This window comes from Oncorhynchus clarkii, chromosome 24 (assembly GCF_045791955.1).
Source record: "Oncorhynchus clarkii lewisi isolate Uvic-CL-2024 chromosome 24, UVic_Ocla_1.0, whole genome shotgun sequence".
Taxonomy (NCBI): Eukaryota; Metazoa; Chordata; class Actinopteri; order Salmoniformes; family Salmonidae; genus Oncorhynchus; species Oncorhynchus clarkii.
The window spans coordinates 24,089,492-24,103,754 of record NC_092170.1 but is presented as its reverse complement, the minus strand read 5'-3'; the positions used below and the strand labels follow the sequence as shown (position 1 = coordinate 24,103,754).

Sequence of the window (14,263 nt, the reverse complement as noted above, 5' to 3'; positions counted from 1 at the left end):
GGCCCAGGAGGCCTGTAAACAGTAGCTATAAAAAGTGATTGAGTAGGCTGCATAGATTTCATGACTAGAAGCTCAAAAGACGAAAACGTCATTTTTTTTTTTGTAAATTGAAATTTGCTATCGTAAATGTTAGCAACACCTCCGCCTTTGCGGGATGCACGGGGGATATGGTCACTAGTGTAGCCAGGAGGTGAGGCCTCATTTAACACAGTAAATTCATCAGGCTTAAGCCATGTTTCAGTCAGGCCAATCACATCAAGATTATGATCAGTGATTAGTTCATTGACTATAATTGCCTTTGAAGTAAGGGATCTAACATTAAGTAGCCCTATTTTGAGATGTGAGGTATCATGATCTCTTTCAATAATGACAGGAATGGAGGTGGTCTTTATCCTAGTGAGATTGCTAAGGCGAACACCGCCATGTTTAGTTTTGCCCAACCTAGGTCGAGGCACAGACACGGTCTCAATGGTGATAGCTGAGCTGACTACACGGACTGTGCTAGTGGCAGACTCCACTATGCTGGCAGGCTGGCTAACAGCCTGCTGCCTGGCCTGCACCCTATTTCATTGTGGAGCTAGAGGAGTTAGAGCCCTGTCTATGTTGGTAGATAAAATGAGAGCACCCCTCCAGCTAGGATGGAGTCCGTCACTCCTCAGCAGGTCAGGCTTGGTCCTGTTTGTGGGTGAGTCCCAGAAAGAGGGCCAATTATCTACAAATTCTATCTTTTGGGAGGGGCAGAAAACAGTTTTCAACCAGCGATTGAGTTGTGAGACTCTGCTGTAGAGCTCATCACTCCCCCTAACTGGGAGGGGGCCAGAGACAATTACTCGATGCCGACACATCTTTCTAGCTGATTTACACGCAGAAGCTATGTTGCGCTTGGTGATCTCTGACTGTTTCATCCTAACATCGTTGGTGCCGACGTGGATAACAATATCTCTATACTCTCTACACTCGCATGTGCTGTTTGCGACACCTTGGTGGTGACACACTGTTGATGAGCACATGCTTCCTGACACCAGGCAGGACAGAAAACGCTCTTGGCCTGTATGTTCTAACAACTGACTGACCACTCCCTTGGTCTCACCCTGGCTTGACTCTTCCCTGATGTGATTCTGTGTGGCCTGTGTGCACATAACTGGTGGCTTATTCCAGGCCACACAGGAAGCCTATCCATTGTCACCCTTATTAGCTCAGTTGGCTTCCGTTTAACTCTTGCTTTGGTATGTTCCTGTCTCCTCATCCTACTTATGACAACCTAAACTGGAAATAAAAATGAATTTCATAATTACAAGTTCCAACTACACGTGCAAAACCAACCGAGCTGATCAAATCATTGGCTTGATAGTAAGAATACAAGTTGACTTGTAAAGTCCACGATTGACAAACCTGTATAGGGTTGATAATGAAAACCCAGATGGATCACGAAACAATTATACGTTTTTCTATTTGGATAACAGCAGTTCGGTTACTTAGCGAATGTATGGAAAACTCCACAATTATTTTGAGTGGGTCTCGGTAGGATTCGAGGGTGGGACTTAAATCCGGCAAGTGCATTGTCCTTCCTCCTTGGACTCACGGCAAGCCCAGGTACAGCATCAGTGCATTGTCTATCGCTGAACTGTCACAGCCAAGTAGCGTGCAGAGCGCACCACTCAACCAGCCTGCAAGAAGTTTCACTCACAACACACGGTAAGGTTATATACTCTTACCAATTTTACAAATCCAGTAGATATATGTTGGTAGAAAATAATACTGTTTACATATAAATAGGTGAAAAAATCGGAATTTGATGTGTCGTGTTGTAAAGCTCGCTTTGAAGTGCTGTTGCGCTTCCCGCGAGGAATGCTGTTGGAGCGTGCATGAACAGTACAATCTGTTGCATTTTGAATGAAACGGAGAAGTCCTCGTTTTTCTTTATTCAAACGTACATCAAAATAGTTACAAGAAAAATATTACAGCTTAATAATATTTTTGGTATATGTGCATTCATATGCAATAGCATTATCACGTGCGTATCTGTTTGGATTCTCTGCTGTTCCATTGGCCACTGACCCAGTCATTTGGAAAACATGTTAATATTTCCAAACACAGTCGTAAAGCCAAATTATATTTATTTTTAATATTAAGACAATTGTTTTTTCGAAAATATATTTACAAAAATGTAGTACCTCACAATGAACTGCAAAGTATTTGTGTCCTAATGTAATTTTGTGATAGACAGATAACCTATTTTTCTCTTAGTAGTCAATTACACTAGTTATCACTTGAAAGTTACAAAGTCTTTGTTATGTGTGCTAAATGAGGTCTACATGCTAGGCTACTTGTCCCTGCCCACGTAGTCAGTCAGCTCCCCTGGAAAAGCTCTCCTCTCAGCTGGGTTTCTGCTCCCCCTGTCTGTGGATGTTGCTGTTAGTAAACACTTGATAAAGAGATTCCCAAAATGAGTGGGAGGGAAGCAAGGAGAGTGGGAGGGAGGGGGAGAGAGAGAGGACAAGGAGGGGTGGAACATCAGGCAAATTGAACCTTTATTTAACTAGGCAAGTCAGTTAAGTGATCACCTATCAACACTGGAGACAGTGTGACTAAACATGTTCAATTCTGAATATTGAAAAAATCTGCCTAATTTAAATGTCCAAATATGGAGAGACAATAGCAACTGAATTCATTATAATTTTGACTGGAATGTTGTAGGCTAGAATTTAGTATCTGTTATTGCATTGTCAGTGCAAATTTTAAATTTGGGAGGGGGGAAGTTCTTGTTCATTAACGATCCTCTATTTCTAAAACCTTTTCCATCAAGTGATTGTCATTTAAAGGCAACATTGCAAAAAGGAAGAATTCTGACAATGTTGTTTGGGATGTCTGCATCAGTTGTTACACAGGGTAGTGTGGGGTGGTGCCACTCTATGTTGACCTGTGGTGGCAGGTTATTGTAGTCACACACAAACACAGTGTAAACAGCGCGTGATTGATAGGGGCCCCGCCCGGCTGTTTGTATGCTGATCCCTTCCACAGGCCTGCTGCTCCATCCAAACCCCAGGATGAGTTACTACATGGATCCAGTTTCCTCCTACCCGACCCTTCACCCCTGTGACCGTCTGGGGGCGATGGTAAGACCCCAACCACCATAAATCACACTGCTGTTACAGCCTGTGGATGGGCTAGCTACCTACCACACGCCACAGTGTAGGCAGAGTGTGTTAGCACAGTACCTCTGGATTCCATCAACCTAGCTACCGCAATACGGACTGTCCATGTCAACTTAGTTCAACACTGGGGTGTTGTTAGATTTACTATAAAAAATGGACACAATTTGTTGTTAAAAAAAATCAACTATCAGTTCTTCATTCTAGACCACTATGGACCAGGGGTAGACATTGTCTTCGGAGGCTGAGGTGAAATAAAAAATAGACTATAGTTTCAATCACCTCCTGGATTGCACAACCTTCTCTACAAAACAATTATTACCTCCTAACCATGTCGGCAGTAAATATCTTAAAGTGTGTGGCCTAACCATCACTGAGTCTATTTAGAGCCATGCAGAGCAGCCCCACAGAACAACACAACACTTTACCACGTAATGCCATCTTGATGTGCTATAGAGCAGGCTATTTGTAAACAGCCTTTTTAACACCATCCAAATGAAAGGACCATATGAATACAGCCTGTCAGATCACAGGAATCAGGGACATTGGGATTCCTGTCATTTGGGCTCTGAAAGGTGAAGGTTGACAAGCGTTGGCAGAAATGTTGCCATTTGTATGCAGAATGCAGTCCCGTTAGACAAAGAGGACGAGGTCACATGCAAATATCAACCCAACCTGGCTCTGGTACAAAACATGGAGGGATAAAGCTCCCTCGCCTCTAATTGGCTCAGGTGGTTCTGTTTGCCTTTGAAATTGAGATTACTGTACCCGAGGCCAGACGTGCTTGAAAGATGAACCTGGGTTGCCACTGTTTTTCCTACGAATTGACATGTATTAGTAGAGAAAAGGCCTCTGATTCCCCTGCCCTCTTCCTTGGTAATTTTCCATGTTATTCTGGATGCAAAGAGGGTGTTTATGTGAAGGAAATGGCAGAGGTTTCCATGTTTTGTGACCATGTCCTGTAACAAGACAGTTAACCCACTGTTCCTAGTCCGTCATTGAAAATAAGAATTTGTTCTTAACTGACTTGCCTAGTTAAATAAAGGTTTTAAAAAAAGGAATAACTGTGGGAGATGCTGTAGTTGAATTGCCCCTGACTCTCCTACTTTTATAAATCAGATGTGTGACCTCAAAGGATCATCCACAAAAGGAATGGAGAACTCCAAGCAACCTACTTTTGCTGGACCTCCAATATCACTTTACAGCAGTGGAGGCTGCTGAGGGGAGGACGGCTCATAATAATGGCTACAACAGAGCAAATGGAATGGCATCAAACAAATGGAAACAGTGTGTTCAATGTATTTCATACCATTCCACTTATTCCGCTCCAGCTGTTACCACGAGCCCATCCTCCCCAATTAAGGTGCCCCAACCTCCTCTGCTTTACAGTGCCGATACGACTGCCCCACTTCAGCTGGCTATCATTCCCCTCTCCCTGCCAGACTGAACTGATAGTGCCGTCATCGGCCCACGTACCCCCTAGAGACTTCCCTAGATTAGGCTCCCTAGTCCCCTCTCACTCACTATTAGCTGGCTGTAAAGCTGACAGCCTACTGATAAACCCAGCATCGCTTTAACAAGAGTCCTTATCAGATGGGCAGTCAGTCAGGTACCCTGATCTGAGGTCTCTGCTCCTAACCAGGCCTGTAGTGAAGACCGACCAGACAGTAGTCAGTTAAGTGGTGAGGTGACAGGAGCCACCACTATTGTCCCTATGGTGAGGTGATAGATAGAAACTGATACTGGAGAGGCTCCTATGCTTCTTGCTACTGGTCATCACATCCCTGCCAGGTATGCATCAAATGTCACTTTCAGAGTGTGAACACCCATATCTTGAAGTACTGCATCATGATCCATTAGCTTGCTTAGTGTGATTTTGAGTCGATGGACGTTTTTCTCAGAATAGTCCTGACCGTTATCTACTCACCTGATATATTGTGTATCCACATACATACAGTATTCATATCTGGTCCTCCCCCCAACTACTCATTCACTTTGGACCTCCCCTCAGTCCAATCTCACATGTGATCAACAGGATGAAACAAAGATAAACCTATTGAATCAAATGTAGCCTTCATTGTGTCTGGGAAGCATAAAACAAAACCAGCCAGCTCCACTCCAAAATAGTATTTTTTAAACTCTAGTTTGGTCTCTTCTTTCCTTACAATCAAGCTCGTTGACGTTCTCGCAGTAAGTCAGTAAACTGTTGTATCACATTATGTACAGCAAGTTAACACTGTTTGAAAGTAAACAAGATGTGAGGTTGAGATACTGCATCTGTGCCTTGCTGTTGCTGTAGGAACCAGGTTAGGGCTGGGCCATACATCGCCTTTTAAGGTATACTGGTATGGATTTTTATAATACCATCTAAAAAGGTGATTTAGTACACTGCTACATAAATGAAAAATTCTAAGAATTTGAGTACTTCAATGTCAGTTTTGTCCTAGTTTGGCTGAGTATAAAACAATTGGAATGGAGAAAGCCCATTAAAACCACTTATAATTAATTTGTTGCCATCCTCGGATTATGCACTACTCATAAAACAACATATTATTCAGAAACATAAAATACCACCAAATACCTCCATATCATCTAAAATAAGAAACATATTGTGATATTATACTTTGGCAATATCGCCCAGCCCTAGATCATGTCCAGGCCCAGTGAGTTAACCCCCTGCTGTGTGTTGCCTTTACAGAGGCAGAGTGGAGGGGTGGCTATGGGACCACTGACCCAGCTCCCTGGTATGGTGGTTCACCCCCAGCAGCAGCAGCACTACCCCTCATCCAGACCCCTCTACCCCCAGGATGTCACCCTGCAGGAGGTCCCCAATGGACACGACCTCGCACCCACAGGTAGGAGCCAAAGTAAGCCTCTGACTAAGACCAAATCCTACAGAACACAGTTTTTTTGCCTGTTTTTTCATGTCACTGCACTTAAAACAGTAAATTAACCAAGCAAAGTAAAATATGCCTTTTAAATTTCACAAAAGGAACACATGTATTGCCTCATAAAGGGAAACTAGATTGGGGTAAAAACGGAAATGAGATTGGGGGTGAAATATATTGTTCATTGTGAATTGTGTGTTCACTGGAAACAAAGGACTTTATGTGGAGGGGCGTGGTAAATGAACTGTGACTCACACACAGGCACCCATCCCCACATCTTACATGGACACACACACACATGCACCAGTCCAGGCAGTCTGTCTTGCTCCAGAGTGCTGCATGCACAGTGGCCGGCTGAGTGGCCTGGGGCCCCCTGTGGGTCTCCTCCTCCCTGGGGACCATGGTGACGTTGACCCCAGGGCCTTTACCAGATGCCTCCTCCTCTCCTCCTCTGGGGACCGCCACATGTCCCGCATTTTTCTTCCTGCACTCTTTTTTTCCAACCGATTATTTTAAACTGGAACATTCCTCCCAGTGCGTTGTCTCTGTTTGACTCTGGCCTCCCTCGTTCTTAAGAGTGATTTATTCAGGGGACTGGGACACACGCCATGGGGAGGGGGGGTTGCTTAGGCCGGGCACCAGCTTTCTTCCATCTCCACCCAGACTGGATGCAGGGGCACAGGAGGCAGGAGGGCCAAAGGGCAGCCATATTTTTCCCAAGCCTCTGGTTCCCCTCGGGGGGATTGGGTCAGGGCTGGATCTGATGGGATTTGCTGATGTTTGTTGCTGGAGACACACTCCTTTGGAGCCTCTAGTGCTTCCAGCGCTAAACTGTTGACATAAACATTATCAAGTGGAAAAAAACGACCTCCAGTTGACCTCCTCTCCATCATGATGGTGATCATGCAAACCAATGCCGTTACATTCGTCCGCGCAATGCAACCACCTGTAGACGAAATTAGAGTTATTTAGTGACCCCACTGAGTGTCATTTGCATGTTGTTGTGTAGCCTCCCAGTATATGGAGCTGAAATCTCAAAATCAGGTCAGTAACCCTTGACACACTCCACTGCCTGAAACCATTGATCTGACCCATATGTTTCTCAAATTAAAATATTTTGACTTCTTAACGATAGTCGTTTGAGGTCATCTCAATAACCTACTGAGAAAATCAACTAGTAAGGATAGTGAAGAAGTCTTCTTTGGCTGACTGTGCCACCAGTAGACGTGCTCTTTCTTTCCTGAAGCCACACTTTACCATGTGTGTAAGCTTGGCCTGCTTATGAGGCCACTCCTGCACCTTGCTTAGCTTTGAAAACATTTGTGTGTGCTTCCCTTTCATATTTTACAGCCCAAGTCACAGCGCACGATTTATCAATGCCATATTTCTGCTAATGAACATGCATTACATTTTTCCTTTCATGGAACCAATGCAATTAAACACAGATACCACCTCAACTGCTGTTGAGTCAGGCTAACATTATGGAAAATGATTGTCTGTGTGTCAGTATCCACCTAGAATGTCCAATACAGTATACAAATTATGAAGAACATCTTTCTGTTTCACTATGTGTATGGCCAATACAAACTGCCCTGGTTCCCTTTCACATAGATGACAGCTACATAATATCAGCACATGTGCACTGAGTACTGGGGCCAGTAATGAAAATGTTCTCTACTTTTAATTGAGGAACACAACTCAAAGTTTGAAAGACTGACTTCCTCATTCAGTACTGTAACACCCTTTTAGTTTACATGAGATGACTTTGTTGGACTTTGGATTTATAACGTGCTGTTACAGTAACTGTGAGAGAGAGCTGAGAGCAGATGTGGTGAAGGGATGTTGTATGTTGAAGGGCCTTTGCATGGTTGGCCCTGAGCCCACTGTCACACACAGCTTCCTGACATCCGCCATGCCATAGTACTGTTTACAATACACCCGCACTCTCCTCTCTTTTCCACCCGTCTCCTTTCCACTCTATGCTCCGCTCTTCTCCACTTCCAGAAACCTGGCCACTCTCACACCACTGGGTCTGATCTTAAACGCCCACTTAGATCCATGGTGTGTGTGCTGCACAGTCTCACTGAAACCCAGAAATGCACACACAAACAAACACACACACACACACTTTACTTCCGGTAGTCGCTCACACCACACATATCCATTCATTAAATTCACACCAGTTTTCTGGCATGTATTGTATTACTGTATCCTCCCATTCAGTAAAAAGTCCACTTCCACTCCCAGGCACCTATGATCTCACTGTACATTTAAACATGCACTCACATTTAGAACACACAGCTGTGATATGGAACCCAGGGACCATTGGCCTAGGTTTTAATTTATGTGATTTAACAGCTGGATAGTAGGGAGGATAGAGGGGGGATTCACAGGGCCAGGGCTGGGGGTGGTGGGAGGGAGGAGGAGAGTAAATGAGGGGAGGGGGTAGAGATTGTGTGGGGGGGGGTCGCCTCTGATGAGGGGCACGTCTTTTCTACGAGTAAACAGGCAGCCTGCGGGGGTCTGGAGGTTATGGGAAAGGAGGAAACAGCGATGCTAATCAGGCCGGCACACACTTCCCCCGACAATAAAACAAAATGAGGGGAGAATGGAAAAAAGAGAGACAACTCTGGAGCAGAGGGTCACAGCGCAGCCCCACTTCACTAGGCTATGTTTTTTGCGAGTGGTTGTAGTAGTGACATTGGCTTTATTTGTCGTGATAGCTGATAATACCATCAGGCATACTTCAAAATTGTTCTCTAGAGAGCCTCTGTATGTAGTGGCAATGACTAGTCCTGGGAAAGGTAAGTGGGGTCAGTTCCTCTACAGTGACTAACCAGTGACTACATATACAGAACATTCAGTCTTCAAGGACATATAGTACAATCACTGGGAGCGGTGATGCAACTAATGCCAACTCATTGGAAAGGTGGAAAATGTGGGTAAAGATCACTATTGTAAAAATGCCATTGTGTGGCTTAGTAATACATACTGTCATTACACCCTTATGAGTGTGTCAGGACTGAACAATGCATCAGTGTCGATAACAGGTAATAACTATGTCATTGTTATAATCATAATGGTATCATAATCATATCACATTTGGAATAGAGTGAGCTTTTATAGTCAACCAATCAATCCAGCTAATGATTTTAACACAATAATGTAATGAAGACGTGCTTCTAATAAACAGGCTGTAGTGTAGCTGAGGAGATGAGGGGCTTTCCTTTAGCTGCAGGGGATGGTGGAGCTTTATCAGTGAGCTCTCTAACTGTGAGAGAGAAGGAGGAAGGCCTGGGGGGGGGGTTGAATTATCTGCACAATGGAGGGCACGTGGTGGCGCTAATGGAGAAAGAGATGTTCTTTTTATCGAAGCTAATTGTTCAGAAAGAGCTGAACTTATGTTCAGGCAGGCCCAGAACCACCCACACGCATACTCACTCAAACATACATACATACGGTCACTCACCACGCACTCACTCACGCACGCACAGATGCACACAAATACACAGCCTGTGGTTCTGTCCCTACTGGACGCCTGTGATCTCAGCAGGACTGCATCCAGCCTGTCGCATCCCCAGAAGGCTAAGGGAGAAGGGCCAACAAGGATCCCAGTGTGTGTGTGTGTGTGTGTGTGTGTGTGTGTGTGTGTGTGTGTGTGTGTGTGTGTGTGTGTGTGTGTGTGTGTGTGTGTGTGTGTGTGTGTGTGTGTGTGTGTGTGTGTGTGTGTGTGTGTGTGTGTGTGTGTGTGTGTGTGTGAATGACTGGTCAATAACTCGCTAAGTGGTACCTAAGAACAGGGACGCCAATCCAGTCATACCATACCGATTGGCTGGTGGTAACAAAATAGTATTTTTCATTTCAGTACGCTTCTCCACTACCTCCAAACCCTAGTTTCTGGGTTTCATATTGTAACAAAAAGATAAACATGTCAACGTGTTGCATTTTAAGGCACATAAAGAAACAACAGCTCACCAACAATTCCCCAGCCTAGCCATTGTTTCTAAGCAAAGCATACTGTAATACATCCTTGTAAATCGAATCATATCTAAAACCAGGGGAAGGCATGTCATCATGATGTAATCAAGGAATGACACCCAAAACTTAAAGAGAGGGACCGATGTCAAAAGAAGGTGAGCTTCAATCCCCAGGATATAGTATAGGTCATAGGTTAAACTTTCAGCTAGCTAGCATTCAGTTAACCCCTGGTAGCACCAACAGGTCCTTTCAGCTAGCTAGCACTCATTTAATCCCTGGTAGCAGCAGCAGGTCCTTTCATCTAGCTAGCTGTCAGTTAACCCCTTGTAGCAGCAGCAGATCCTTTCAGCTAGCTAGCTGTCAGTTAACCTCTGGTAGCAGCAGCAGGTCCTTTCAGCCAGCTAGCTGTCAGTTAACCCCTTGTAGCAGCAGCAGGTCCTTTCAGCTAGCTAGCTGTCAGTTAACCCCTTGTAGCAGCAGCAGATCCTTTCAGCTAGCTAGCTGTCAGTTAACCTCTGGTAGCAGCAGCAGGTCCTTTCAGCCAGCTAGCTGTCAGTTAACCCCTTGTAGCAGCAGCAGGTCCTTTCAGCTAGCTAGCTGTCAGTTAACCTCTGGTAGCAGCAGCAGGTGCACCAGTTACATGTCTGGATTAAAGAGAGGCAGTCAGCCATCACAGATGTGCCCGAGGAGCAGCTTTGCTTTAGCTATGGGTGATAAAATGCAATGCCATTGCGTGAACCCCTAACTGTCAAAACCATGGCAACAGCATTTGCCAGGTGAAGAAGCGAGACATTGAAACCCAAGTGCACATGTTGCCTTATTTGTGGGACATGACAGTGGTGCTGCTCAGTCTCATTGGGAGGACTGTCACTTAAACTTAAAATGACATAGATAGACATTTTCATTCCCATAACCATTCTTCCTGTAACTGTACAATGTATAAATTACAGTACAATGACCAGTGACTAACTTGACGTGGTAGTGTCCAGGAAACTGTTTGTGTGGTTAACAACAGCAGCCCCAGTTCTTACAGATGTAGTATCTTAATTTGAGACAGTTTGCTATAGCAGAAAAATAATTCTGCAGCAACAGGAAATGTGAATTATTATGTGGATTATAATTAATGGACAAGTCTGAAATTACAAACTTCAGAAGCCTTTTTAAACCTCAAATACAGTGCACATTTGACATGTCTTGCATTGCAATCCTGCAAATTAAGATCCTACATCTGTAACTGGCTTTTGTAATAAATAAATCAACTTTAATATTTCCTCTCAGAGTTTCTCTTTGAACCATTGGTTTTAGTAAAGGGAGACCCAGCTCTTATTCCCTCTGTTGTAACGCTCATGGAAATTAGTTTAGCCTGTCAGAAATATAATACTGAATGAAAACCGGAGTGTATTAACCAAGTGGAAATGGGTACATCCCCTCTAAATTTTTGTCTGCCTGTGCTTATATGTGTCTGTGGAGCTCTCAAAACATTAAACAAAAGTTTATATTCAACTTGACCTATTTCTAGAACTTAGTAAGTTTCAAACTAAGATATTAAGTATATAGATAGATTAATACCTACTTTAAATGTTCACCATTAACACATGGATGTTTCTTATAAGGGAGCGAGAGGGGGCATAATGAAAAGTGGCCTTGAAAAGGCCACTCAGCTAGCTCCGGTCCAGATATTAGTCAGCAACACTATTAGTCTTAATGGCTGCCCTCAGGCACAAAGGACCTGGGCTGTCCTTTTAAGAGTAGATACAAGGAGCTCATTAAGCCAAAACAAAGAGGGCAGTGAGAGGGAGAGAGTGACTGACTGACTGACTGAAATGAAGTAAGCGTACCTTTAAACCACCCCTCCCCTCATACCCACCCCCTTGACAGGCCCTTGTGAGGAGCAGTGAGACCGCAGAGGCCACACAACATCTCTGCCTGGCATTTCCACTATGGCTCATATCCAGGTTTGCTAATGGAGATGGTGAAAGATCCCTATTTAAAAATCCATACATGATCAATACCACTGGCTTCCCTACCTCCCAATCCCATTTGGAGATATAGCTACGTATATGCAGAATCATATTGCCCTGCAAATTAGGATGGACCATATTGACTTATGTTATGTTATTTTGTGTATGCAGATCTGTGTAGATTGGATGCTGATACATTGGCTAAATCCTATGTCACTATATTGTTTGTTTGAGGCATTAATTCTACAGCTATTGTACTTTATCTGTCTACTTCTACCAGTAATATTGTCTTGGACAGACCCTCCTACTGTTGTCAACATAACTAGGTTCCACTAAAGAAGCAGGGCAACCTGCATGTAAACAAATTGCAATGACAATCTGTTGCCATGGCAGGTAATTTCCTTGTGGTTGTCATTGTTTCAAGTGGAGCACCAGTACTCTTTCTCTCTCGCTCAGATATTCAGTCATTCTCCTACAAGAGGCATAACTAAATCTTGATTCAATATCCAAAATGACACGTTGATTGCCCCTCATCAGAGTAGCCTAAAAAACAGACTCAAGTATAAAAAGGATTTTATAGATTAAACAGTAACACTTACAAACCAGATTAGCAGTGATGGCCATGATGACAGGGGCCCCAATTTTATTTGTGTCGATAAAAGAGACGATTGATCCAGTTATTTTGAACTCTCTGTGTCTACTGGGTGATTTTTGGATGTGTTTCAAGTTTCAGCAGCATCAAATCCTGTGCATTCTTCCAAAACGTCATCCCTTTTCTAAAGCCTGAGAGGTAGTTCTGTAAATAGGCATCCTTGTTTTTTATTGATCAGTACAAGGTGAACAGGAAATAATTTGAGGTGTTTATAGGGCCGGTTGCATGTTATGAGGACGCTTGGACCCTTGGAATTGGACACAGACGGACCCCTTAGCCTGGGATGCTTTGTATACTGCTCTGTATGCTGGTCTATCAGATGTTTAACAATCCTCCCACGCCTTTCTTTTAACTTGTGCTTAAGGGTGACAATGAGAATGTTTCATAAACAATGCGAATTGTATAGGGTTATTGACTCACTGTATTAGGTCTCTATCTGCATAATTATGTCATTTGTAACATTTTAATTGAAGACCTTCCTATAATGTTTCATAAAAGTTGCGTTATGGGGATTATAGAATATGGATGAACTTCTGTAGGTCTATTGTTGTGCATAAAAAAAACTCTAAACAGAACTAATCTCTAAATACAAGAAGTAGCCTAACAAATCAGATGTCCAAAATAGCCTACTGTCTGTCAGCCATTGAATTTGACTAATTTGCGGAAACATGTGGATCATTGTTTCTCACAGAAAGACAGTGGACAAGAACGTATTTGAATTGTGAATCACTGGTGGAGTTCCTTTTGCATCGCCTGGTGCTCCGGTTGAGTGTAGATGTCACTTAAGGACCAATGGAATGTTCTAAAATGAGAACTCTCCTCACCCGGGGAACCGGGCCATGCAAAACGAACTTGAGCACGGGCTGTCGAAACGCCGCCCCTTCAGATGTCAAATCGTACATTTAGGCTCCACAGAGGGAACAATCTTTTCCGTGCTTCTCAGTCAGAGCGACAGAAACGCCCTGACGGAGATAGAGGGAGGGAGGGAAGGAGAGAGAGAGAGAGGGAGAAAGCCATTGAATTGAGAGAGAGAGAGAGAGAGTAGCGGAGAGAGAAGTTTGTAGCCTACTGGAGAAATGTTGGTGGAGATAAATTGAAGCGGGAGGATAAGAAAAAACGCAATATTGTTTTTGAGTAAATCATAACTTTATTTATGAACTATTGTGTTAGAGAGACACAAATAGAGCATCGCGTTATCTAACAAATTGATCTGATGATCATGACGGCAGCTGTCGATATGAAACCGACGTTAACCATCATAAAGTCTGAAAGAATGGACGGTGAGTAAATCAACTTTTGAACTTTGACATAATATAACATTGTCATTACAGTAGCCGGTTTCATATTTTTCCCGGCCATTTAGCGGCTTGCATGTCAAACTTTTGTAAGCCAAAATGCCGTCCTAAGTAGTGCAACATGTATCAGTGGAGGTGATAAGTATTTCCCTATGATAAAGCCATCATGTAGCCTAACGGGACATAATGTCAATAATCGTTGTGTATGCATGAACAAGACAACATGTTTCGATAAATGTTTGTGGTTCCAGACAGTTGTGTTGGATAAAATAATGGACAAGGGAAAATGCATGTTTAACATTACTCTTATGCAATTTAGGTTACAGTACATTATGCT

The 14,263-nt window shown here is 43.5% G+C and overlaps 1 protein-coding gene across 3 annotated transcripts in view; it reads left to right on the top strand.

Annotated features, from left to right (window-relative positions):
• Positions 1-1,586: 1,586 nt before the first annotated feature.
• LOC139383189 (protein c-ets-1-B) overlaps positions 1,587-14,263 on the top strand; it is a 44,214-nt gene continuing 31,537 nt past the window's right edge. Inside the window, exons 1-3 of one of the 3 annotated variants that reach the window (XM_071127628.1) lie at positions 1,587-1,695; positions 3,022-3,116; positions 5,851-6,007. In XM_071127628.1, the coding sequence (XP_070983729.1) occupies positions 3,048-3,116; positions 5,851-6,007 (226 nt within the window). In that variant the 5' untranslated portion in view covers positions 1,587-1,695; positions 3,022-3,047. Of the gene's footprint in view, positions 1,696-3,021; positions 3,117-5,850; positions 6,020-13,560; positions 13,912-14,263 lie in introns of those variants that run through there. The other 2 variants (XM_071127627.1, XM_071127629.1) reach the window with 2 other exon arrangements.